Raw genomic sequence first — 26,656 nt, 5'->3', positions numbered from 1 at the left:
CGGGATGCACCAGCAATGCACCTCCCGGGCTCCAGGCTGTGTTGGCTCTGCCCTTGGGTGCTTTGCTGCCCTGAGGGAGGCCCGTCTGCTGTGGGCCAGTCCTGAGCCTCAGGATGCCCTGTAGCAACACCTGTGACCCCAGGCAGAGGCGAAGGCCTTCCTCCACATTCCGCCTCTCCAAGGGAAATAACAAAGCTCTTACCTCAGAGGGTGGTGTGGAGGCTAATTAGTGCATGTCATGCTCTTTGAAGATGAAAAGAAGCCACCTGATTATCCAGAACACTTGTCAGGGAGGCTTTGATTTCTTTCCTCTGAGGGCTCTTTGGAGAGCAGCGCTCTGTGGTTTCGCTAGGGTTCAGCGTGGCCCGAGGACAAATGGCCCAATCGAGCTTCTTAGTCGTAGCCCTTGCCGGGGCAGGGTTTCGGGTGGAGGCTGGGGTAGGAGCCGGGTGAGTGTGTTTGTGCTTCAGGCTGATGCGCACCTCTGTGTTCCTGTGGGATGCAGGGGAAGTGGGAACCTTCGGTTTCCTTGTGGATTTAAATCCACGGAGCAGCCGCCTCTGATCCTGGTTTGATTTTGTGGAACTCAGCATTTTGCGTGGGGCAGGCAGCGTGGTGACATGAGTCCTGTCGAAACACGCATGCTGTGTGGCACGCCTTTAATCCCATTGGCGGGTCTGGTTTGTACACCTGCTGTGTGAGCAGATGACGTGTCCTGCTGGACAGGTGCACGCTCGCAGGCAGCCCAGCCGAGCCCACGCTAAGAGGGGCGGGGGCCTTGCTGGTCCTAGGCTCTCCGCCTCCTGGCCGGAGAAGGAGCGCGCAGCGGGGCAGCTGGCGTGGAGCTGGCCCAGAGCTGTGGGCCTCCTGGCCGGTGCCCTCTGTCCAGCTGGGCCTGTGGCCTCCACTGCGGGCCATGCGGGGGCCTTGTAGCTCCCGCCCTCTTGGTGGTTGTGGTGAATGGGACCTGGCCACCCTTACCCCTCCCCCTAAGCAGGTGTTTCTCAGGCTTCGTCCTTGCTGTTGGAGGGCCACTGATGTTTCTCTCTGGATTCACCCTTGACCTTTAGTTCCTGGTTCTTCTGAGTCCAACAGAGCCCTAGTTCTGTGGACCTGCTGTGCTGCAGACCCCATGAGTCTGAGACAGTGCCTGTCATTCTGTCACTTTTCCCTCCTCCTGTCGGCCCGTGGACTGAGGCCCCAGCAGCAAACGGGTGCTCAGGCAGGGCCCAGGTCCAGTGTCATCTGGCCTTGTGGATGAGACTGGGGGTTGTGTCGCTGACCTGGCCTTCCTTTCCTCATGTGCTGGCCACTCCCTCCGTGGCCCATCCTCCACTCTGGGGCAGGAGTCTCTCCACACAGGGGCTGGCTCTGACTGCGGCGTCCGCTCTGGGGACAGTGGCACCCACCCCCTCGGTCCCTCAGCCGCAGCTGTGCTTTGTCTGTACACCCTTCCGTGGTGCCACTGTAGAACCAGGGGCAGAGGGCCCAGGAACGGGCCTGGGGAGCCTGAGCTGCAGAGTAGACGCCCTGCAGAAGTCTGTCCTCCAGGCCCCTCCGGCAGGGCACCAGGTGCGGGGCAGAGTCAGGCCAAGCAGGCTGCTTGTGTTGGTTTCCCCCAGGGTTTTGGGCCCTGTGCTGCTGCACCCTCGTGTGTGCCCTGGTTCAGGAGAGGGTGCGCGTGGCGGCGTGGGCGCGAAGCGGCAGAGGCTCTTCTCAGTGGCTCCTGGCACGGGTGTTCTTGCTCGGGTCACTGGCCCTGTCAAAGTCCTTCGGTGGGCCCAGCTCTGTGCCCGTCTAGTCCCTGGGGGAGGCGTGCCACCTGCGTTTTCTCCTGCTCCTCGTTGGGTCTCCTCTCCTCACTTTCACTTGGAGGGGACAGGGCCTCTTGGGGGCCTCCTGGCTGGGGGGCGGTCCCTCTCCTCCCGCTGGCTTCAGAGCCCCTCCCTGCCCAGATGCCAGCGTGGCTTGGGGCCTTGTCCCCCTCTGAGCCTGTGGCCGCACTGCTCTGGTGCGGGAATGGGGCGCATGCTGCACTAGCCGGCTGGTGACTAAGTTCTCTGTGGCAGGAATTGTGTCTCTGGCCCCTTCCATGTTCCTGCGTTAGGCAAGTAGGAGATGTGTGACCAGGATTTTTGGTATTTTTCAGTTGATTGAGAAACAGTTGTTTTTATCTAAAATTACTGGCTGCTGAAGCCAGTGGGAATAGCAAAGACCTCTTGGGGAGGGACTGTGTCTGTTGATCCTGGGTCAGTGTTGTACGTCTCCTGCTGCTCTTCCCTCTCACCTCGTGGAGCTGCCCGGGACCATGGCTGTTGCTCTTACGGAGTGATTCCAGTCCTTTTCAGGGAGAGCTCTTCCGGCTTTGTGGTGTTTGAAGTTCTTCTGTTAAAGGTTCTTGAAGGCCTTTGTGTGGAAGGTCAGTTTGTGGAGTCTGACAGGCTCCCATGAGGCGGGGGATGGAGGGCCCCAAAAGCCACACCCAGAGTGGTCACCCTCGAGGGAAAAGAGGAGATGTCCTGCTTCTCCTGGGGACTGGAGGTGCCTCTGGTCTGGCTGGCTTGTCCCCTTAGCGGGGTGGACCTCCGCCTGGCCAGGGCCTGGTCCTGGAGTGCAGCCTGGGTGGGCACTGTCCTCAGGACACGTCTGCTTCTGCATTTCTCAGGGCTTCTCTGACCAGTGTCCGCTTACTGTTATTTTTGGGGGACGGCGGCAGGCTGGCTTCAAATGCCCCTTCTCTTTTATCATTGTGAGCCGGCAGGTGCGGTGGGTTCCAGCCAGTGGCGGTAGGAGGGTGTGTTAGACTTCCTCTGTAGGGTGCATCCCGGGGTGACACAAAGAGGCAGCGCCATTGGGCTTTGCTGCCTTCTGTGGAGGGTGTGGCCCTGGGTGGGCTTGCTGTGGCCCGGCTGAGGACCGTGGGGCAGGCTCTCCATGCTGTCCATCCTGAAGCTGGTTGTGTCACTGCCTGATGGTGTTTACTTTTATCCCCGTTGTGTGTGACACAACTGTCATGAGGGGGCACGGTACGCTCCTTAGCACTGGGACAAGAGTCAGGAGTGCAGAAAGGGAGGAGCCCGCTTTGCCTGGCTGTAGCCTGACTGCTGGTGTGTTTATGATGTCATGTTTTCCTGGCGCGCTGGGGACGGTACCCCACACGGAGGTGCCCAGCCGGTGGTGGGCTGGTTCCGAGGGCACCGGCTCACGGGAGAGTTCACAGGTGCTGGCGAGAGGTACCCCTGAGCTGGTCTGGTGTCGGCGACCTTTTTCCCAGGTCCTGGGTGGAGCTGCTTTTCTTGGCCTTGACTTGGTGGTGCTCGAGGGAGCCTTAGACCAGTGTCTCCTGCTCGGCAGCAGGGCGGACCGGCTCCCGCGCAGCTGACAGCCTGTGATTCACAGGCGCAGAGAACATGCCCCGGGGAGGAGAAGCTGCTGTGCACATTGCAGAAGAGCAGGCTTGGGTGGGTAGCAATCGAAAGGTGTGGTAGTTTAGAATGATTACTAAGAAACTCCCTTTTGTTTGCACCTTGCGTGGTGCTGGTTTCTAGAACAACAGAAACAGCCCTGACGGTCATTTCTCCTGGGCTGCTTGTTGGTGTTTTCTCTGATCTGAAGAGGTGTAATTGCTTATGCAAAGTGGGTGCTTTCAGAGGCGTGTGCACTTGGTTCATGTTTTATGCTTCCGTGAAAAGAGTGTACTTCCCATTTCGTGGCCTGGCTGAGGAAGGCTTGAGACCATCAGAAGACGAGAACATTTTTACCTGCTGCTCTCCGCTGCCGCGTGTGCCCGTACAGCCGCACGCGCTCTCCGCTGCCGCGTGTGCCCGTACAGCCGCACGCGCTCTCCGCTGCCGCGTGTGCCCGTACAGCCGCACGCGCTCTCCGAGATCCCAGGGTCCTGGGATTGAGGTCAGGATCCCTGCTCCTTGTGGAGTCTGCTTCTCCTTTCTCCCTCTGCCTCTCTCCCTGCTCATGTTCTCCCTCGCTGACTCTTTCTCAAATAAATAAATCCTTGAAAAAAAAAAAAACAAATAAATAAATCTTAAAAGAAAAAAACCAAGACTCACAAAAATGAAGCCCTTTTCTTCATTGATTTTGTTTTTTTCCCTTCCTTTTCATCCTTCTCCATGAGTCTGAGTCTGTTCACGAGGGGGCTGGGACTCAGTGTCAGTGTCATGTCTCTTCACATGTACAGAGAGCTGGGGTTATCCTGTGGGTTCACGGTTGGGAAGAGCAGCGGGATAGAACTCCGCTCATTCCCGTAAAGATGCAGTATTGGTTTCCGTTAGTCCAGACAGTGGCTGTGGCCGGGCCTCGGTGCTGGTCCTTCTCTTTGGGGTGGGGACTGCTAGGGACCAAGCCAGGTGTCTCCAGGCAGGGACCTGTCACCATCTGCCCGTGCACTGTGGTGGGGCTATGTCAGCGTCACCCTTCACCGTGTTTGTTCTGTTTTCTTACCGAGACTTTGTAAAGAATTTGGCAAATAAAGAACGTTCACAGCAAAGATCACTTCTGGCATGTCATAGTTTTTTAAATTCTTATTCGCTTAGTTGGTGAATGAACCCCCAAAACACTTTTTGGAAGATTTTATTTGAGAGAGAGTGAAAGAGAGAGAGAGAGCGCGCACAGCAGAGAGGAGGTCGTAGGGAGAGGGAGAAGCAGGGAGCCTGACTCGATCCTCGGACCCGGGGATCGTGAGCTGAGCCACCCAGCCATCCCCCAGAGAACACTTCAGCCAGCCACCAAGCACTGTCAGCTCTGTTCCCGGCTGCTCACACTTCCGCACTGGTGGGTCTCTACGTCCTGACCGCGTGTCCGCACCGGTGGGTCTCTACGCCCCGACCGCGTGTCCGCACCGGTGGGTCTCTCTACGCCCCGACCTCGTGTCCGCACCGGTGGGTCTCTCTACACCCCGACCGCGTGTCCGCACCGGTGGGTCTCTCTACGCCCCGACCGCGTGTCCGCACCGGTGGGTCTCTCTACGCCCCGACCGCGTGTCCGCACCGGTGGGTCTCTACGCCCCGACCGCGTGTCCGCACCGGTGGGTCTCTCTACGCCCCGACCGCGTGTCCGCACCGGTGGGTCTCTCTACGCCCCGACCGCGTGTCCGCACCGGTGGGTCTCTCTACGCCCCGACCGCGTGTCCGCACCGGTGGGTCTCTCTACGCCCCGACCGCGTGTCCGCACCGGTGGGTCTCTCTACGCCTCGACCGCGTGTCCGCACCGGTGGGTCTCTATGTCCCGACCGCGTGTCCTCCTGCTGTCCCAGTGGCGTCTGCTGTCCAGGCTTAGACAGAAGCACCCTTACCTACAGGGTGAATTTCCCAAGTCGAGCGTTCTCTGTTGGCTAACAACCCACCCCAAGCCTGTGGCTTAAAACGGCAGCCATTGTGAGGACTCTGTGGGCTCTGATAGCCTGGGTAGCTTGTCTGTCTCTCGAGTCCGGGTGTGGATGGGGTGCACCATGTGGGGGCAGCTCGAAGGGCTGAGCAGCTCCTTGACTCTCAGGACCTGGTGTCGGGGACGGGTGTCTAGCGCAGGTGGGCGTACAGACCTTCGCATCTAAGACAGAAGTAGTTCTCACTCTGCTGGTTAAATACTGTTTCTGAAGGAGAGGAAATTCTTGTAAGAAATTCTTGGAAGTGCTCAGTGCTAGGATTCTTTGTTTAAGGGGCTTGATGCTTGTGTGAATTGTCCCATTTTTCTTTTTCTTTTTTTTTTTTTAGATTTTATTTATTGATTTATTTGACAGAGATCATAAGCAGGCAGAGAGGCAGGCAGAGAGAGAGGGGGAAGCAGGCTCCCTGCCGAGCAGAGAGCCTGACGTGGGGCTCGATCCCAGGACGCTGGGGTCATGACCTGAGCTGAGGGCAGACGCTTCACTGACAGAGCCACCCAGGCGCCCCAATTGTCCCATTTTTCTTTGGACCTGGAAGTGGAGGGTAAAATTTCAGGTTGAGCATTCTGGAGCTTGTGAGGTCTGTGATTTGGACGTTGTCCCTGGTTACAGGAGAAAGGGTGGGAGATGCCTTGCCAGGGCCCCACAGGATGAGCAAATGTGTGTGAGAAGCCCGGGGAGCCCTTTCTCCCGTGTTGACTGCGCATGAGTGACACTCCAGGAGTGCACGCTTGGGCTCCTGACCTTCACGACAGCTGCTTGGGCCTGTAACTTCGACCCTTTGACACCTTTTCTTGTATACAGGTCCTCAAAGATTTTTTAAAAATTTATTTATTTGAGGGAAACAGAGTGGAGTGAGAGAGAACAGGAGCTGGCGGCGGGGTGGGCGGAGCAGCAGCAGGAGAGGGAGAAGCAGTTCTCCACTGAGCAGGGCGCCCGATGGGGACTCGATCCCAGGGTGGTGGAGTCCGACTTGAGGCGAAGACAGAGGCTTAACTGAGCCACCCTGGCGCCCCACTCAGGTCGTTAAAGAAAACCCAGTGAGGTTCTTTGCTCTCCTTATGGCTGCTGCCCTCACTGGCGGCTGGGTACGTGTCACCAGCGCTGCCTTGTGCTCCCCAAGTGGACTGGCCTTATGGTTGCTTTCCTACTGCACGAAGTCCTTTTCCGACATCGCCTCTCCTGCTTCTTGTAATTCTTTTATCACGTATAGAAACTGTTAGTTATTTTGTGATATTTAGAGTAAAAATTATGGAAGATGCAGTGAACTGTTTTGATGATTTATGTTCTAAATTTGTAAATACAATTGTAACATTTGACTTTTTCTTTTTTAAAGGCACAAATATTTAAGCATGGAAAACGTGAAGACTGTTTACCCTATGGTAAGGTTTATTTGTAAGAGGGTGTGTTTGTGACGTGAGTTTGCCTGTTTATAATCCAGTGTGTGTCTCTCTCACACTTTATTCGTAGTTACAAGAGTCGTAAGTTTTGTTGTACTCGGACACTATCATAGTTCTTTGTTTTTGTTTGTTTTGTGTGTGCATGTGTGCTTTAATCTGGTTTTTTTTTTTTTTTTTTTTTTTTTAGGCCTGTATGGGAGGTCTGGGCTCTTGATGTGCTGTGTGCCAGGTTTTGATTCTGGGGGACAGGGTGATGTGGACACACCCCGAGGTCTCTGGCTCACCTCCTGGGACGCCAGTCACAGCTGCTGTGTCTCTGCAGCCAGGGTCACGGCTTTGACCTTTTCCCCCATACTCGTAATTTTAGACAGAAGCTCAGTTTATGATCATGAACTCTGATTCTTGCTGCAGAGAAGTTTACTACCTGGACCGAGAGAAATTTCTTGCAGGGATATATTTTAGAAGATTTGTGAATAAATTTTGTGAATAATTTGTGAAAAATTGTGAATAAATTTTGAATAGTAGAGCCTATATATATATATATTTTAAAGATTTTATTTATTTGACAGACAGAGATCACAAGCAGGCAGAGAGGCAGGCAGAGAGAGAGGGTAGGGGAAGCAGGCTCCCCGCTGAGCAGAGAGCCCAATGCGGGGCTTGATCCCAGGACCCTGGGATCATGACCAGAGCCAAAGGCAGAGGCTTTAACCCACTGAGCCACCCAGGCGCCCAGTAGAGCCTATATTTTAAAGAAATTTTCATCCTGGAAACTTTCAGCCACGTATGAAGGAAGAGAGAGCAGTGTAGTGAACTCCCGCACTTCTGTCCCGGGCTTCACATTTTTCAGTCATGGGCGTCTCGGCTCCCTGTGTCCTCCTCAGCACGCCCGCCTGCCGTCTTACCTGGGTCTGTTGCAGTGTGTACCCCCAGAAGATAGGTAGGGCGCTTTTGGAGACAGGCGCTGGTGCTGCCGTCACGCCTGGAGACACAAGGAGCCTTTGCTCAGCATTGTCACACGTCCTCCTCAGTGGATGCTGGGTCTGTTTTATGTCCCTGTCACTCGTAACCACGTCAGTCACTGTGCGCTGTTTGGGTCCTTGCGCAAGTGATTCAGATGCTGTGACAACTTGTCTTGAAATGTTGCCCTCCTTGTCTCATACGAAATGCCATCTTGTGCATTCTCCTGGCCCCGGTTTCCCCGTAATGCCACCTCGTCCCCCCAACCAGCCTTGGCAGCACAGGGCCCTGACCACGCATTTTCCTCTTTGGGGAGACCCTTCCCCACCGGGCTGGGCCCATGATGTTTGCACAATTTCTTATGATCTACTGTGTGTTTCGCATCAGCTGTTCTTTGCTTTGTGTGGCTTCCTGCTCTTTCTGGGGCTCCTCTTTGTCTTTTCTTTCTTTCTTTTTTTTTTTTTTTTGCCAGCCTGCACATTTGTGGCTTCATAGTGAGAAAGTTGAGCAGATTCAACTCTCACTGTGCTTGGGAAATGACGTGGGATGAGGGGTTCTCTATGAAGCAGAGCTTCAGGGGTCCATGGTACATCTGGCCGTCACACCGCATCTGGGCTCTGTAGATCCCTCTGTGGTTTTAATGTTGTGGGGGCCAAACCCAGGGGGTGTAGTTTGGGAGACCACAGAAGACCCTGCCCACCAGTCTGAGCTGTGTATGCTGTTGTTTGCAGCTGCCACCGTTCTCGAGTGCCTGGAGAGCTGCCGGCTGCCCGACAGCAACCAGACCCTGCTCCGGAAACTTGGGGTGAAGCTTGTGCAGCGGCTGGGACTGACATTCCTGAAGCCCAGGGTGGCGACGTGGAGGTTGGTAGAGCAGGGTCGGGGAGGCTGGGAGGGCGATAGGCAGGGCTGCGGTGACCATGACTGAGAACACTGTTATCTTCTGTTTCCACTTCATTTCCTTAGTCTCAGCAGTGTTTCTGATTTGGAAAGGAAAAGTGTTCCTTTTAGTTTTTTTTCTGTCTCTACGTCTTTCAGGTAGGATAACAAGCTGGATTGATTTTGCATTTTATGGGACCTTATTCAGATGCAGTATGACTTTACCAGTTTGGCCTCATTATAGGGAAAGCCCCATTAATGAGAAAGCACAGTGGAAGCTCCTTTTGGAGGACGAAAGCTCTCACTCCTTAAGCTGCCTTTGCCTGCGACAGAAGCGGTCTTAACTAACCATCTGACGTTAACAGAAGCCTTAGAATTAGTGGCTTCCACAGAAACAGACTTCTGCTGTGCTCGGAGTACTGTGTGGTTTTTTTTTTGTTTTTTTTTTTTAAGATTTTATTTATTTATTTGACAGAGATCACAGGCAGGCAGAGACGCAGGCGGAGAGAAGAGGAAGCAGGCTCCTCACTAAGCAGAGAGCCCGACGTGGGGCTCTATCCCAGGACCCTGGGATCATGACCTGAGCTGAAGGCAGAGGCTTTAACCCACTGAGCCACTCAGGCGCCCCGGAGTACTGTGTTTTTAACAGTCTTCAGGTTTTCTGTTTTGTTTTTGTATTTTTGTGAGGAACAAGAACGAAGTTTTGTATTTGTTCATTTCTCGCGTTTGCAGTATTCCTTGAGGACATCCTTGGCCTGAGAGTCTTTGCCGTAGTCCTGCACCAGCACACAGCTACACCAGCCACTTTGCGGGGTCTCCCTTCCCGGTCAGTTTCACAGAGGCCCGTCCGTTGCTCTCGTTTCCTGTTGTCGTCGGTCTTAATTAGGTTGACGTGCTCAGCACAGAGCCTCCACCAGCTTCACACGCGTGGGCCCCGCACAGTTGCCGCAGCTGCACAGAGATGGCTCTGGCAGCTTCGTCAAGTCCACGTGCGAGGCCTCCGTGGGTTTGGTGGTCTTCAGCCCCCTGTAAAGCACTGTTAATGTCCATGACCCCTCCAGGGCCTTCCTTGGCCATGGCCGTGGGTTATGGGGGAACCGGACCTCGAGGGTACTCAAGCTTCCCCCATCCCGTGACTCAGTGCTGGTGGGGAAGGGCCGAGAGTCTTTAGGTTTATTTCAAGTATTGTTATGGGTGCTTTGGGAGGAGTTTGGTGAAGTTCAGCTCAGCCTTTGTCTCAAATTCCAGCAAACTCTAGAGAAGGGTGTGATGTTTTACTGAAATTAGTTTTTGGGTCATACAGCTGATTCTGTAAGAAGCTGTTTATGAGACTAAATGCTAGTGGTCAGTTTCCAAAATGCCATGGGAAATTAATATTCAGGGGCTGCCCGGGTGGCTCAGATGGTTAAACTCTGCCTTCGGCTCTGGTCATGGTCCCAGGATCCCGGGATTGAGCCCCATGTTGGGCTCCTTGCTCAGCAGGGAGCCTGCTTCTCCCTCTTTCTGTCGCTCCCCCTGCTTGTGCTCACTTCTCTTTCTCTCTCCCCTTCTCTCTGACAGATAAATAAAAGCTTGTTTTTTAAAAAAATTTATTTATTTATTTATTTGACAGAGATTACAAGCAGGCAGAGAGGCAGCAGAGAGAGAGGAGGAAGCAGGCTCCCTGCTGAGCAGAGAGCCCATTGCGGGGCTCGATCCCAGGACCCTGGGATCATGACCTGAGTCGAAGGCAGAGGCTTTAACCCACTGAGCTACCCAGGCGCCCTGACAAATAAATAAAATCTTGGGAAAAAAAAAGTAAGGAAAATTAGTGTTCAGCACTGTGTTAGGGTTCTGCAGGGACACAGAACCAACAGGCTGAGAGGATGTGTGTGCCTGTGTGCAGACGCTTCTAAGGCATCGGCTCACGTGGCTTTGGAGACTGGCAAGTCCCAACACCTGCCGGGTGAGTGAGAAAGCAGGAGACCCAGGAGAGCTGACAACGGCATTGGAGTTTAAAGGCACGAAGAATTCCTTCCTACCCCAGAGGAGAGTTGGCCTCTTTGTTGTGTTCCAGTCTTCAACTGATTGGACGAGGCCCACCCACACTGGTTTATTTAGTCTACCAACTTAAAAGTTCATCTCACCCAGAAACACTCAGAAGCACACAGAATAATGCTTGACGACTATCTGGGTGCTCTCTCAGTCGAGTTGACACATAAAATTAGTCATTGCAGGGGCCATGTGAAGGGGAGTAACTCAGCGCCATAATTACTTAGTTCGGTTTGCATTTCCATGTCCATTTAATGGAAGTCAACCCTCTTGCTACTTTTTCTCTCTCTTCCATATTCATTTTTTTTCTCTTCATTTTATCTCCACTGTTACATTTTTGTTCAATTTTCAGTGTCCTTCTGTTGGCTATCTCCCCTTGACGAGGAGTAAGCACGTTTGGTAGGCTGGTAACTCACTGGGGCTGCTCCCTCTTTCTGAGACCTTGTCAGGGTGGTCTTGTTCCCGTTCCTTTTCCCTGGAGCGCACGCTCCTCACTTCCAGCGCACGGCTGGTTGGTCTGCCTTGGTGGGCCCCCATCCCAGGGACTCCCCAGGGTTCCGTTGACTCTGTAGAGTAGTCAGCGCAGCTCAGCCTCCCAGCTGCTCTCACACGGTGCTTCTGGGGCCTGCCTGTCCTTGCACATCTTAGGGGTCGTGCAAGGGTCCAAGGAGACGTCTGTGCAGTTACGGGTTTCCCTCTTAGAGCTACTTTTCCTCCAACACTTGTCTCCAGATACTCGCAATCTCTCTAGTCATGAATCTCTTCTCATCCACCGGGCAAGACTGTTGCTCTCGGCTTGGGCTCTTTTCCCCTGTGCTGCGGTTTAGAAAGTACCTTTGGGGAGGAAGAGAGATGTGAAAGTGGGGTGCCCCTGGGCACCTCTGTGCTGTGTGGAACGGAATCCCAGTCTGGATTGTCATCTCGTGTGTGCCAGTGGTGGCTGGCTTATGACTTAGTTGGTTGCAGAAAGGTAAACCCGACAGCAGCCTGAAGTCAATCATCTTTGTAGTTTCTGGTTACTGTGGGTCAGGGTGAGTGCTTTTCCTGTGAAATAATCAGTATGTGTCCTGATTTGAGGAGGCAGGAGCCAGGACGACAGCCATTGTTAGGCCCTGTGCTGGGCATTTGGTGGTCTTGAGGACAAGCCTGCGGTGGTTGGCGTCATTCTCCCCAGATCAGTTACCTCCTGATGTGGTAGGTAACTGTGAAGCCACCGCTCCGTTCCGATGTCAGCTCTGAGGTGTGGTTTTTCACCAGCCAACTCCTGGGTCTCACAGTTCCCGACACTGTCTACCCGAAGGTAGTATCTGGTTCCTCATGACGCCTGAGGTTAAGGGCTCAGTCCGAGGAGATGGTCGTGTCTCACCCCCTCAAACCCCCGTTACTGAGATGCCAGTGGCAGGTCCGGGTTGTCCCTGGTGCTTTGACCGACCAGTTACAAATTGGGATTCCCACATCTCTCTCCTCCGTTAATGTGCTGGAGAAACTCACAGAACTCACAGAAACATTTTGTTTGCTAGATCACCAGTTTATAATAAAAGGAAACAACTCAGGAACAGCCAGAGGGAAAAGATGCCCAGGGCGAGGTGTGGGGGAAGGGCTGTGTGCTGTCTGCACACACCACTCTCTTCGGGTCGGTCTCCACACCCTCACCAGCCCAGGAGCTCTCCAAACCCTGTTCTTTTGGATTTTTATGGAGGCTTCATTACAGGGGCATGATTGATTAAATCATTGGCTGTTGGTGATTCACTAAACCTCCAGCCCCATTCCCTCTTCAGAGGTCAGGGGGTGAGATTGAAAAGTCCAACCCTCCAGTCATGTGATTGGTTTCCATGGTGACCAGTCCCCATCCTTAGGAGACCTGGGAGCTTTCCAAAGGTCACTTCATGAACATAAATGAAGACCTCCTTAATCCAGAAATGGACAAAGATCCAATGTAGATTTCTTATGGTAAATGACAACATCACAGTTATGTTACAGAGTACCCCCAAATTTAGTAGCTTAAAATGATGCATTTTTAATGTGCCTGTTTCTTTGGATTGGGAATGGGTGTAACGTGGCTGGGTCCTGTGGTCAGGGTCTGTCTAAGGCTTCAGGAAGGTGTTGGCCAGTGCAGCTGCCATCTCAAGGCTCTCCTTGCTTGGGGGGGGGGGCACCCAAGCACACCCCGGTCATTAGGCCTCCATTCCTTGTAGGCTCTCTGCTGGGGGCCTCCCCGAGTTCTTGCTGCGGGGCTCTCCATAGTGCAGTGCACAGTGTGGGCGTGTGCTCTGAGTGAGGGGGTGGCAAGACGGAAGCCACAGTCTTCCTGAGCCTTCTTGGGGGAGGGATGTCCCCTCGCTGCTGTGGCCTCCCGATCTGAAGGAGTCCTTGGGTTTGGGGGGACACCAAGGGGAGAGGATTGCGTGAACATCTGAAGTGGGCCGCCAGGGGCTGCCTGCCACCGCACTTGCTTGGAAACGGAGTTGGAAACTGGTCCGTGGAGTTAATGAGCTGTTGCGGGCTGCCCTTAGCAGTGCCGGGGCTGGTTCGGGTTCTGTGCTCCGTCTGCGAAGCACCAGTTGTCTGCGCTTGGAAGTCCGCCTCGGGCTGCAGCCCCAGGTGCGCTCTGTACCCGGACTTGGGCACCTTCTGTGCTCCGGGCCACCCGCCCGTCTGGCCCATTCGTGCTTGCCTCGGGGTGGCGCACTGGCGCCCACCTTCCAGGAGGGAAGGTGGCATTGACGGGCCTTTGTGCGTGTCCTTACGTCTGTCCCGTCACAAGCCTCACAAGCCTCTGGGTAGCCTTTGACAGATTGGGGAAGCTGGCAGCCAGAGCTTCAGGAGCCGTGCAGTCAGGCATGGGAGGCGGCCTGTGCTTGTGCCCTCATGGCACACGGGTGATGCCTGTGGTCTCAGCTCAGACGGGGGCGGCAGGGAGGACTGCGCCTGCTGGGGCTTGAGAGGAAGGCTCTGGAGACCGTGTCTGCAGGCGCTGGCCAGTGAGTGAGCTCTAGAGGGCAGGGGGCGAAGGGCCTGGGAGGCAGTAGGGACAGGAGGCAGAGCGCCTTGTGAATAAGGCTGACGCCGTGGGCCCCACGCGTGCCCTCGCTGCTGCTTCTGTTGAGCGCACTGCTGTGGTCCTGCTCGGTCCTCTGTCTGCCCCCAGCCCTGCATGACACTCTCTGTTCTGTGGCTCAGAATGGTCGTTCCGTGTCTTGGCAGCCCTCATGGACGCCGGCAGTGACTCCCTGCTCCTTCCGTCTCCTTTCTGTAAGACACAAGGAATTGTCCCAGGCACCCGCTAAGACTCTAAGGGACACTAAGTTTCTGACCTCAGTCATCAGGGCACCTTCTTCTTGGGCGCGAGCAGGAGCGGCCGTGGGTCTGAGGTGGTGCTTCTCTGTGCAGGTACCAGCGGGGCTGCCGCTCGTTGGCCGCTAACTTGCAGCTCTGCGCCCAGAGTCAGAGAGAGGCGAAGACGCAGGTGGAGACCCCCGACAGTGACGGAGATTATGACATCCCTGAGGAGGTGGAGAGCGTGATAGGTGGGTAGGGGGCCTGCCGCTCTCTGGTCCTGGGGGTGCTGGTGGGGCTCCTCTGAGGGGCCTTGCGCTGGCTGCATGCCTTCCTCCCCGCTTTGTGCTGGTGTCACGCGGCCTTCCGTGGCCCTCCCCACCCTCACCTTTATGGAGCTTGTGGCTGCTGGCCTGTGGTCCTGATGCCCGTGGCTTTTTCGGCCCTGGCCCTGTCACTGTGTTTACTGGCTGCTTCCCATGTGCGAGCCCTTGTATTTCTACCGCAGTACCTGCCCTCAGCCCTCCACTGTGCCTTACCTGGGTGCATCCGGCCTGTGGCCTCAGGCCTTCTCCTGGAGCGACAAAGTAGTGGCTTCCCTGACCCGACATACGTGCGGTGACCCTCCCGCTGCAGACCTGCAGAGCTCTGGGCCCTGCCCTCCTCTTACCCGAGGGAGTGTCTCCTGCTCACGGAGTGGGGCAGAGCTGCACTGCAGCAGCCTCGCACACCTGCCCGCCTTCCTCACCCCTCCTTTCCAGGTTCCCCCTGTCCCCCACTGAGGGGTCTCCTGCTGTCCGTGAGGGACAGCAGCACACCTCCCCTAGTGCTGGCTCTTCCTCATGTCCGCTCTCCTCCCTTTCACCATGAGCTGCTTCCCAGAGTTGTCTACACCTACTGCTCCCCCCACTTCCAAGGTCCTGCACTGCCCCGGGCAGAGTGAACATGACCTCTTCACAGGCTCCTGTCCTTCCTCCATGCTGGGCCTTCTCAGGCTGCCTGGGTGCCCTCGGTCAAGGTCTCCATTGAGTGGGACGTGTCAGGCCCTTACCGAGAGGCCTCTGACATCTCCCCACTTCTTTGGGCCTCTGTGTGGCTCTTCCTAAAGTCTGGCCTGTGCCTGAGACCCCAACCAGAGCCCCTTTCCTGCCCCTTGCAGACACTGATCTCTGGGGAGTCTTCCTCACTGGTGCTTTCTGCCCTGATGCATGGGTTTACTTTTTAGCAACAATGGCAAGAGTTGGCTTTAAATCATTATTTAAAAACAAGGAAAAGGAGATGTTTTCCCCTTGTAATTAAAATGATTCATGTGATTCCCTTCATGGTGCTCATGAGGGACACCTTCAGTCTGGGAGGTGAAGAACTTACCTTAGAACAGGGGTGAGTGCGTGGAGCTCATGGGCCTGGCCTTCCTCTGTCCTTGCAGAGCAGCTGCTGGTCGGGCTGAAGGACCAGGACACGATCGTGCGGTGGTCTGCGGCCAAAGGGTAGGTGCCCGCCGTCGCTCTGGGGGGAGCCGGGCCCGGGGGCAGCGGCGTATAAAGGAACCTTCCTGCCGTTCAGCCTTCATGTGCGACTGAGAGCTGTGAACTGCTTAGAGGGTTTTAGAAGGTGGAATAGTTTTTTCTAATATATGTTCATTGCTCTATGTTCTCATTTTAAAAATCATTATCAGGGAATGAGGCTCCTTCATCTTCTTCACCTTCTGGCTAGAGTGGACAGAATTATGAGCGCGCCCAGTTTGCCTTTCTGCACCTTTCAGATGTTCCTGTTCTTGCTCAGCGTAGCCCCTGTCCGCCGCCTGCACAGGCAGGCAGAGCCCCCATGTAGCGAGCAGGTGCTAGCACAGCCTCATGCAGTCCCCGAGCCCCTGAGCGGGGAGGTGGTGTTGGTCTGCTCTTACGCCTGAGGGAGCGGCCTGCAGAGAGGTGCCTGCGTGGAGAAGGCGTTCACTTTGGCAGCCTCTGGGCCCAGTGTCCCATGTGGGTGGAGTGGGCTGGGCAGAGAGCCTCCTGCCCGGGCAGGGAGGTCGGGGGTATCTAGCAGGACATCCCGCCAGGTGGAGGGGGTGGGGGGGTCAGGGTATCAGGTCTGGGGCTGGGTGCCGTCGACCATGAGTGGCCGGCTGCTGCCCCGTGAGCGAGGCCTCCCCTTTGTCTCCCTCCCCTCAGGAGATGTGTGTCGGTCCGTGTATGTCACTGGGGTGAGGCTCCCTAACAGGCCTTGTGTAGAGTGCGTGTGAGCCTGGCTCTGCGTCTGCCACTCGTTCCCGTTCTCTGGAGGGAGGGAAGTTGTCGGGGCAGCTCCTCGTTGACTGTCCCCTCACCACGGGCTGCTGATGCTGATGGACGGCGCCTCTCTTTTTCAGAATCGGCAGGATGGCTGCAAGGCTTCCCAAAGAGCCGGCGGACGATGTGGTCGGGTCCGTGTTGGGTTGTTTCAGGTATGTGAGAAGATCAAAGGGGACGCGCTTCTGGTCAGAAGCAGCGGCAGTTCCCGCGTCCGTGTGTGCTTTCTTTCAGCTGAGCTACTTGTCAGAGCTTCCAGAGCCGTTTTGTTTTCCTTTTGAAGTTAAATTTGAAAACTCTAGTTATTTCTGTTCTATTTCTTTCTTTCTTTCTTTTTCTTTTTTTTTTAAGATTTTATTTATTTATTTGACAGACAGAGATGATAAGCAGGCAGAGAGAGAGAGGAGGAAGCAGGTTTCCCTGCCAAGCAGAGAGCCCGATGCGGGGCTCGATCCCAGGACCCTGAGATCATGACCTGAGCCGAACGCAGAGGCTTTAACACACGGAGCCGCCCAGGCGCCCCTGTTATATTTCTTTTATCAGCTTAAATCCCATTACATTTAAAAACTTTAAAAAGAAGAAGAAGGTGGTTTTGAACATGTACATACATCCATATCATTCTTTGAAGAACCCTGGGGTCATTGGGGTGACATCTGAGAGAAGGTCTGTGGTGTGGCATGTTCCAGATCTGCTTCTGTCGTAGCTGCTTGCCTCATGTGACTGTGGACCTTATAAAGAGGCTTGTATAACCTGGTGTGAGTTCTGCTTTTTATTTTTATTTATTTTTTATTTTTTTTAAAGATTTTATTTATTTATTTGACAGACAGAGATCACAAGCAGGCAGAGAGGCAGGCAGAGAGAGAGAGAGAGAGAGAGAGAAGCAGCCTTCCTGCAGAGCTCGATCCCAGGACCCTGAGATCATGACCCGAGCCAAAGGCAGCAGCCCAAACCACTGAGCCACCCAGGCGCCCCGAATTCTGCTTTTTAAAAAATTCTACATTTAATTTAATTTTATTGGATTTAAATTCAAACAGTGGCATGTGGTGGGCGCCTGGTTGGGCTCAGTTAAGTGTCTGGCTCTAGATTTGGGCTCAGGTCATGATTTCCGTTGGGGTAAGGTTGAGCCCTGCGTCAGGCTTCTTGCTGGGAGTGGGGCTTGCTTGGGATTGTCTCTCTTCCACTCCCTGCCGCCTCTTAAAAAAATTCAAAGATTAATAGTCACATGGGGTCATGGTTGTGTTTTATCTGGCTTAGCCTTTCTGGAGGCATCTGGGAGGCCCTTGGCTGGCCCATGATGTGGGTGTGGGCAGGGATGTCTATGCAGGCTGCGGGTTTTTGGGGTCTGAGTCTGGGTCTTGCGGGCAGTAGCAGGGCAGAGACCCGGGCAGCGTGGTGTGGTCTTGGGCGCACTGTGGTGTGCGAGGCATCTTTGGTACGGTTTGTCCCAGAGGCCTCTTAACTTTGCCTGGGGAAACCTCTCTCTGGGTTTTGGAAGCAGGTGTTTCTAAGAAGGGTGTTGCTGGTTGGTCCCCAGTTGTTTTCCTCCTGGGCTGCCAGGGCATGTGGGTAGGGAGAGGAGCTGTCTGCCCTGGCGGGTGCTCGGTCCTGTGCGTCAGTGGCCAAGACTGCGCCGGGAGCACCCACAGCATGCGTGTCTCCTCCGGCCTTTCCCTGGCACTTCATCTCCAGCCGCTCTCTGACCGCTGGAGGAGTTTAGGGAATAGGATGTCAAGTGTCCCCTTGTTCAGAGTGACAGGGCTGCTTGTGTGGCCAGTATGTCTTCAGGGGAAACTGCCTGGCGGGCAGCCTGTGCTCCTGCTGTGACTGTGGGGGAGGAGAGTGCTCCCCATCCGTGTGCGGGTTCTGCTGGCTTGGCTTAGGGTGTCCTCTTGGGCTTTTCGAGGGTGCAGCGGTGAGTGTGCGGACGGTGCGGGATCCCGCTGGTCCCGAGCGCAGCGGTGAGTCCCCGGGCAGCGACGAGTGGCGGTGCTTGTGTGGCTGTGGTGGAGCTCCCTGGTCTTGGGAGAGGGCAGCACTTTGAGCCAGGCCTTGGGAGGGTGGAAAGCACCAACGCCCCGCACCCCCGCCCGCACCCCCAGCCTGTCCTCCCTGGCCCCTTTGCCTAGGCATGGCAGGTCAGCCTCAGGTCTTTTCTTGTTTCCTTCCTCAGAGCGTTTCTGCACGGACCCTCTGGGGTCTCTTTCCCCAGCCCTCCCTCGGGCTCTCGCTTGCCGGGCTCTTTCCTTCCCTTCACACCTGCCCTCTCCGGCCCCCTGTTGGTGGCGTCCCTGGTCCCAGCTTTCCTGGTGGTGGCCATTCCAGTGCTCCTGCACCTCCCTCACCGCTCACGGCACCTCTGCCTGGAGGCCTAGGGCCCTTGACCTTGTGTGTCTCCATCAAACTCCTAGAACATATTTTCTACTGGCCAGACATATGGCCCTTTGTCCCGGCCTGCGCCTGTGGTCTCCTTCATTCGTCCTTGATAGTTTAGTCCGCCTTCGTCTTCCTCTAGTCTTGGTATTTAGTGGAGGGTAGAAACTGCTTTACCGCTCGCTTCCCAGGCTTGGCAGCCCAAAGTGACAAGCGGGACATCGAGGGAAAGGACCTGAGTGCAGAGTCAGCCTTTCCCTGGATGGGCATGACGTACCCGGCTGCGGGACTGGGCACAGAGTGGAGTCACCCTCAGCCCAGCCCAGAATGCTTGAGAGCCTGGAAAGCAGGAGCCTGTTCGGTGGAGGGGGTGTGCAGTGGGGGTGGGCGGCAGGACTGGCAGATGGCCTGGCACAGATGCCGGTACCATCTCGTCCCTCCTGCTGTGTTCTCCTGGAATAGGCTCTTCTGAAGGGGCCGTCATAGGGTGTTAATTCCGTCATTGGAGCATACCCCACTCCCAGGACGGCCCTTCACTCCCTGCTCCGTCTGCAGGCCCGGTTCTGTGAAACGAAGCCACACCTGTCCCCAGGGGGCCCTACGGTGAGCCCCACTGGACCAGTGTGAGTGGCGTGGCCATCATCCAGCAGCTGCCGCTCCCTACGTCCAGCCCCGGGGTGTGCGGCCGGCAGTCCCATGCCTGCGGCCCCGCCCCCCTTAGAAAACAGTGCTTTAGCCCTTGCTGGCCCCAGCAGTGTCACCTCAGGGCAGAACCCCAGACATAGTGTGTGCTAGACCAGCAGTCTGGTCCACCTCAGAAGCCGAGGGGCTGCGGGAGGGGAGCAAGGCCCTGGTGGCCTGTGCAGGGTGTAGTGTTGGCCGTCTGAACTTAACCGCACGGGGGTCTCCAGTTAGCAGATAGACGGCAGCCCCAGGTCCCAGGCGTAGGTGTGCTGTGGGTGCTGTGACTTCTCGGAATCTCTGTGACATTGAGAAACCTTTGGTGGAACCCCCGTGGCCCTGGGAGCAGCCCCCTGTCTCAGCAGGAGATGTGCCACATGGCTCCTTTCTGTTCGTCTCTTAGTTTTATCTTTGCGTTTGATTGGGTACTATTTTACTTAAAAATTCAAAACGAAAGGAAAGATGGTGAAGTGCTTCTCTCTGACCTGCCCCGGTACACAGTGTCCCTCCTCCCGGTACCCCAGGGGCACCATTTTTCCTGTGTCCTTCCAAGATAAACGAGAATGTCTTCACTGTTCATTCTACACTGACGGTCGCTTGCCCTCCACATGCTCCGCTTGGTCATTTTTGGGGTCTTTCTCCTTTGGTGCTTACTACTGCCCTTGGAGATATGAGGCTAGGGTCCCTGAGGCCTTTGTGGCTTTTCTCTCTTGAGTCTACCCACTCATGGCTGTGCCGTTTGCTGGTCTTGATTCATCTGTAACCCTGTACCCTCTCAGGATTGCCCTGCACTTGGGTCTGGGCGGAGCCTGCCCTCAGCCCCTCTGCAGAGCACTAGCGTTCCCTGGCTCAGCCGAGGCAGTGATGCTCCTGCTGTTGGTCTGCGTGTTTGCGTCCACGTCTGCTTGTGCAGGTGGGGCCTTGGAGAGAGTGAATGGGCAGAAGTCGGGCTGCAGGCCAGGCACTGTGCCGGGGAGGCACTGTCCTGGGTCCCCCCCTGGAGTGGGCAGAGTAGGGGCCGGCAAGGCGAGGGTCTTCCTTGCCTCAAGCCGCAGGCCTGACGGAGGTCATGCCGCCCTTCCGTAGCCATTGACAAACAGCAGTCCATTTAGTTCGGAAACAGACATTGGTGTAACTGGTGGTTGTTTTACTGATAATTGAGTCATCATAACGCTGATCTTTTATAAGGTTCTTTAAAATGTTATCAAATCTTATGAAAAGCATACAGCATCTCTTTCCAGTTAAAATCCTAAAGCACACGAAGTGCAGTATTCAATTTTGATATGGTCAAATAGCCTTTGTGACAGACACTTAGAAAAATACCTGTAGCTTAAAAATTTATAATTGTCAGTAGAAATTGGCACTGGTTGGTGGTGAGGGCCCGGGCAGCACCTTCGTCTGTCTCAGGGAGTGCGTGTCCGCAGGCCCGTGCGCTTGGGCGGGACTCTGCGAGCGTCTGTTGGGTGAGCAGAGGGGCCTGCACTCTGTCCTTTCTGATTGTTCCTGTGTTGTTGCTAGCGAGGAGTGCAGTTTATCTGGTTTTTGTAAACATTTCTTTGTCATCACTTGATGATTTAGAATAGGAAAAGAGCCCTTTAACGTCTCTTGCTTTTGGTGAAGTGTATTTCCATGTTTATTTTGGCAGCCAAGTGGAGAAACTCTCAGGAGAGCCCTTGCCAATCTAAGAACCGCTTCTCAGTAACCGTGGTGCCGGGGCGCACTTGGAAGTGAGAGCCCCAAACTACTTCCGGAGACATTTTATTAGTGTACAATTTTACTACGACTTAATTAATTACAGTTGTTTATTAAAAGCCAGTGTTTCAAATAGTGCAAAACCGTTCTCTGAATGGCATTTCATTCTCCCTGTTGAATCTCTCCTTCAAGTCAGGCGAGGAGGAAGAGCGGTCTCCTTGTCCCTTTCTGCTAACATAGGCTGGCCGGAATTGGATAGAATCGCTGTGCCACGAGGCCCCAGGTTTAGTGCCTTGAATGGGGTCAGTCGCCGGGTGTGTCGTCAGCCGGCACGCGCTGCTGTGACAGGAGCCCTGTGCAGAGCTTGGGTGTCTCGCTGACGCGCATCTGCGGCTGCTCCGTGTCGGCAGCATGTGGAGCCCACCTAGGACCGGTGCTTGTCATTGGGAGATCTGAAGAGAAGTGCCCGAATGCGGTGCTTCCCTTTAATGAAGCTGCAGTATTTTGCTTCCGTAGCCAGCGGACTGTTGGGAGACTCACGAGGGGGTTTTAGGGAGGCCCCAGGGCCCAGGGCGGGGTGGGAGAAGTCGGCACGAACGTCGCAGGCTCAGGCTGTCCGTGTGTCTCAGTTTTCAGGAGACGGACAACGCCTGGCATGGTGGCTGTCTGGCGTTGGCGGAACTGGGCAGAAGAGGCCTGTTGCTCCCTTCTCGACTCGAGGACGGTAAGTACCGCGCACGTTTGCTCTGCATCGTCAGGACCGTTCGTGGCCAGCTGGGTGCTTCATGTCACCCTGAGTCCCCAGCGTGGGCTGCCGCGGGCTCGCCCCAGGCCTCTGGCCTCGCTGCCTGCACGTTGGTGTGCAGGAGAGCGCAAACCAGACCTGCGGCTCTCACCCTTTCTTCTTGTGCTGACCTTTCTGGGCTTCTGACTGCCTCTTCTCCCTGCAGTGAGATTTTAATACCACGGCACAGATAGACTGTGTATTTGGCACCTTGGTAAAGTCCGAGATTTTCTTGTCCCTCAGGACTGGTTTTCTCCCCTGTGGGGGTGCTGTTGCCTGTTAAGTTATGCGCTGCTGCGTTTATCACGTGGCGTGACATCACGGTCCCCTGGACTCACACGAGCAGCGGCTGGGGTCGGAGGGCTGGAGGAAGCCTGGGAGCGGCCTGAGCAGGAGGACGGGCACAGTGCCCCAGACCTAGAGGGACCACCGAGCTCCAAGCCTGCGGATCCCAGCTGTTGGCCCTTGACGGGCGTGGCAGTGGAGCCTGGGGCTGTGGCCGTGGGAAGCATTGTCTGGCTGGCGGGGATCGGCTCTGGGTGCGGCTGGCGGTGCCACTGTGCACAGAAGGGAAGGCTATCTGTGAAGAAGGAGAAGGTGCCTTCCTGGGCCACGTCACCACAGATGCTCCGCAGCGTGGGATCGGACTTCTGTCCGGAACAGAGACGTTTGTGCAGACGGGTAGGGCCTGCGTCATACTCTTAGCGCCCAAGCTGTGGGCTGTCAGGAGTCATGGCTTTGGACTTGGTGTTGTGAAGTGTGAGGAGGGCTCTTAGACCCTCAAGATTCTATTTAATCCTTCTGTTTATTTTTGTGGCAGCTTTGCTGAGGTAAAATTTTAAATACCATGAAGTTCCCCCATTTAGAGTGTGCGGTTGGGTGGTGTGAGGTATATTTACAGAACTCTGCAACCGTTACCATGATCTAATTTCAGAACACAAAGAAACCCTGTGCTCTCGGGCAGTGACTCCCCATTTCTCCCGAACACAGCCAGCCCCAGACCACCACTACGTCTGCTTCTGTCTCTCTAAATTTGTCTTTGCTGGTCATTTCTTATAGTGGACTCTGGTAGTGGGCTTGATCCAACCTCTTCTGCTTAGTGAGGTCTTTAAGGTCCGTCCGTGTTGTAGCACGCGACAGTAGTCCTTTGTTCCTTTTATGGCCACTTAATATCTATCGCATGGATACACGCCCCCCCCCCTTTTTTTTAAGATTTTATCTGTTTGTTTAAGAGAGAGAGAAGTAGTGAGTGAGAGCATGAGCAGGGAAAAGAGGGGGAAGCAGGCGCCCCATGAGCAGGGCGCCTGATGTGGGACCTGATGCGGGGTCTGATGCAAGGACCCTGGGATCGTGACCGGAGCCGAAGGCAGACGCTTCACCGACTGAGCCCCCCAGGCGTCCCCACGACACCATTTATTTGTGTATTAGTTGATAGACATTTGGATTTTTCACCTTTTGGCTATTATGAACAACACTGCTTTGAACCTTTGTGTGAAAGTTTTTGTGTGGACATGTGATTCTGTTTCTCTTGGGTTTCTGTCTGGGAGTGGGACTGCTGGGTCATGTGGTTCTTGGTCTTTAACTTCCTGAGGAGCTGTCGAATTGTCTCCCAGGATGGTCGCACCGTTTCCATTCCCATCAGCGGCGTCTGCGAGCGCGCCGGTCTCTCCACATCTGCCCCGCCGCTTGCTTTTCTCCTGGTGGGTGTGAAGTGGCATCTCATTGTGTCTCTAATTTGCATTCCCATAACTGATTTATGACGTTGAGCATCTTTTCATGTGTTGGCCATTTGGATATCTTTGTTGGAGAAACATCTGTTTAAATCTGCTCATTTAAAAAGTCGGGTTGTCTTTTTGTTGTTGCTGTGAGCCCTTTTGATAGTCTGGATTTAAGTCTGTCACTAGATAGAGGATCTGCAGTATTTCTCCCCATTCTGTGGTGGTGTTTGACTTTCTGGTTGGTGTCACTTGCACCAAAGTCCTGCATTTTGATCAAGTCAAGTTCACCAGTCTTCCGTGTGTGAGTGTATCACAGACAAGGTGAAATCCTTGCCTGGGTGGTTCCAACGCCAGTTTAACTTGAAGGACAGAGAGCCTTTTCTCTGCCTTTTGTGCCTGAGACTGGCTGGCATGGATGTGCCCATCATACCTTATGATGTTGAGGTGCCACTGGTCACTAGCTGCTGGAGTGGGAGGGTGTGTGTGTTGGTGTCATGAATGAGACGTGTCAAGCTGTTGCCGAAAATCTAGAAGATGTAACATGTGGTCTTCCTCTGACTGGCTGGCTGCCTTCAGACTGGCGGCATCTTCCATGTGTGCTAACTGTCTTGTAGGCCCTTGCTGTGCCTGGTGGGGCCTCAGGGAGCCGAGCTGTCTCCGAGCTGTCTCCTGCCTGGGAAGGATGGTGCCTGGGGAACAGTGATCTTTTTTGGTGTAGGCTCTGGAGGTGACCAGGGCTAATGTTCCTTTTTCTTCTCTCCTTGCTCCTCAGTTGCCCTGTCTTCAGGTTCACTGGTTTCTTCTTCCACTTGCCTAAGTCTGCTGTTGTACAGCTTGCCTGAAGTTTTCTTTTCTGTTACTGGGTTTTACAGTTTAAGAGTTTTTTTTTTTTTTAAAGATTTTATTTATTTATTTGACAGAGATCACAAGTAGGCAGAGAAGCAGGCAGAGAGAGGGAAGCAGGCTCCCTGCCGAGCAGAGAGCCTGATGCAGGACTCGATCCCAGGACCCTGAGATCATGACCTGGGCCGAAGGTAGCGGCTTAACCCACTGAGACACCCAGGCGTCCTCCAGTTTAAGAGTTTATGTTGGTTTCTTTTTATAGTTTCTTTTAATTGACATTCCTTGTTTGGACTTTTTTTGTTGTTGTTGTTTCCTTTAGCTCTTGAGCATATCTGAGAGAGTTGATTTTAAGTCTTTGATTTTAGTACAAAGTCTGGGCTTCTTCTGGGACAATTTCTCTGCTTTTCTTTTTTCCTTTGAAATGTAAGTATACTCTTCTGTTTATATGCTTTGTGGTTTTTTGTTGTTCTTGTTGGAAACTGGACATTTTGAATACTATGATGTGGTAACTCTGGAAATCAGGTGTCTCCCCCATCCCTGGGGCTTTGCTGCTGTTGTTTATTGAAGGTGAGCGTTGTCCACGTAGTGACTTCTTCCAGTCTGTTTGTGATGACGGTATTCCTCGTTGTGTCTTGGTTCCATTAAGTCTGCAGACAGCCAGTATGACCTAATAGATTTCCTTAAGGCTGAAATTTTGTAGTTTCTTTCTTCACTAAGCACTCTCCTAGGTTCTGTAAGTTTTTGACGAGATTTCAGAGTTCTGAACAAGTCGAGTCTGTCATTTTTGCTGGCTTAATGTTGTTTTGGTAGAAGGACCAATCTGTGGAGTTCCCTACTTTGCTATATTCTCTGACATCATCCAAAAACTAGCATTTGACCAGCTCCCCAGCATTAGTCTAGGGCATCTGAGCTTCTTATTGGGGAAATGCCCATGAGAGAAAACAGGAAGGCTGGCAGAGCATTATCTGACCCAAGTGCTGTGGGGTGGGTGTGGGGCTGCGGTCGTCAGACCAGAATCAGCCACAGAGGTAGTCCCGTGGTCCCAGAAGGGACTGCAGTAGTGGCACTGCTGCACTCTCTCCCTGGCGGAGGCACAGTGGAGCCCAGAGTCAACCTGCTTCGGTAGGTGGGGCCTGGCTGTGACTGCAGTTCGGGGATGCAGAGCACCGACATCGCCTGACCTTGTCCCTCCCCACAAGCCTGGGTACCTCACTTCTCAAGGCAGCAGCTGGGCCCAGGGAGGGGTTGCATTCTCCAGTGCTTCTGATATGGTCCTGGCACTCGTCTGTTCTGAGGACCACATGCCTCACCGATTTTTAAATTTTGTGCATTTTCAACTGTTGGACACTCTGGTCTATAAGAAAAGTGAATCCGGGGTGCCCAGGTGTCTCAGTCAGAAGAACATGCAACTCTTGATCTTGGGGTTGTGAGTTCGAGCCTCACATTGGGTATAGAGATTGCTTAAAAATAAATTAAAAAAAAAAAAAAAAAAAGAAGTGGATACCATGAGAACTCTTTGACTTATTGTGTGAAGTAGTTGTCCTGCCCTTCTGAATTAAAGTGCTTTTCTCCTTGATTAATGTGTGTGTGCTTCATTTCACACCCCCACATGCCCTCTTTCCCTATGGAGTGTGGCATTGTGAAGGGTAGAGCTCGTGGTGGGGGCAGACTTCTGTGGGCTGCTGGGAAGGCTCTTCAGAAGGCTTGTTGTCAGCACTTTGTTTTCCTCTTCAGTACAAATTCAGGAACCCCTTTAGCTTTACTGAGATACAGTTTATCTGACATGCAGTTCACCTGTTGAAGATACATGATTTAATGGTTTTGGTATATTATTTTTAAAAAACATTATAGGATGTATGTAACAACATCCGCCTTGCTGACTATATTTAAATGTACCATTCAGTGGTATAGACCAGATTTACACTTTCTACAACCATTGTCATTATTTCTGAAAACTTCATCATCCTGAACAGAAATGGTGTCCCTATCAAGCTCCCCTCTCCCCTCCCCTGCAGCCCCTGGGAACCAGTCCTCTGACTGCCTCTCTGAGTTTGCCTGTTGTAGGTGCCCACACAGGTGGAGTTGTACAAGATTTGTCCTTTTGTGTCTGGCTTGTTTCCTGGAGCAAGAGGTCTTCAGGGTTAATTCATGCTCTAGCATGTGTCAGAACTTTATTTCTCTCTCTCTCTCTCTCTCTTTTTAAAAATTTTATTTATTTATATGACAGAGAGAGAGACACAGCAAGAGAGGGAACACAAGCATCAGGAGAGGGAGAGGGAGAAGCAGGCTTCCTGCTGAGCAGGGAGCCTGATGCGGGGCTTGATCCCAGGACCCTGGGA

The 26,656-nt window shown here is 54.0% G+C and overlaps 1 protein-coding gene and 1 pseudogene across 2 annotated transcripts in view; one reads left to right on the top strand and one right to left on the bottom strand.

Moving 5' to 3' along the window:
* Positions 1-26,656, top strand: part of TBCD (tubulin folding cofactor D) — a 156,129-nt gene that overhangs the window by 20,940 nt on the left and 108,533 nt on the right. For both annotated transcript variants that reach the window (XM_059150186.1, XM_059150185.1), the window contains exons 8-13: positions 6,735-6,780; positions 8,487-8,619; positions 14,056-14,192; positions 15,368-15,428; positions 16,310-16,384; positions 21,602-21,696. In XM_059150186.1, coding sequence (XP_059006169.1) covers positions 6,735-6,780; positions 8,487-8,619; positions 14,056-14,192; positions 15,368-15,428; positions 16,310-16,384; positions 21,602-21,696 — 547 coding nt within the window. The remainder of the gene's footprint in view (positions 1-6,734; positions 6,781-8,486; positions 8,620-14,055; positions 14,193-15,367; positions 15,429-16,309; positions 16,385-21,601; positions 21,697-26,656) is intronic.
* LOC131816954 (small ribosomal subunit protein eS12-like) lies at positions 9,294-9,711 on the bottom strand (annotated as a pseudogene).

Source organism: Mustela lutreola, chromosome 15, assembly GCF_030435805.1.
Source record: "Mustela lutreola isolate mMusLut2 chromosome 15, mMusLut2.pri, whole genome shotgun sequence".
Taxonomy (NCBI): Eukaryota; Metazoa; Chordata; class Mammalia; order Carnivora; family Mustelidae; genus Mustela; species Mustela lutreola.
The sequence above is the reverse complement of the archived record's forward strand: the minus strand, read 5'-3'. Positions and strand labels throughout refer to the sequence as shown.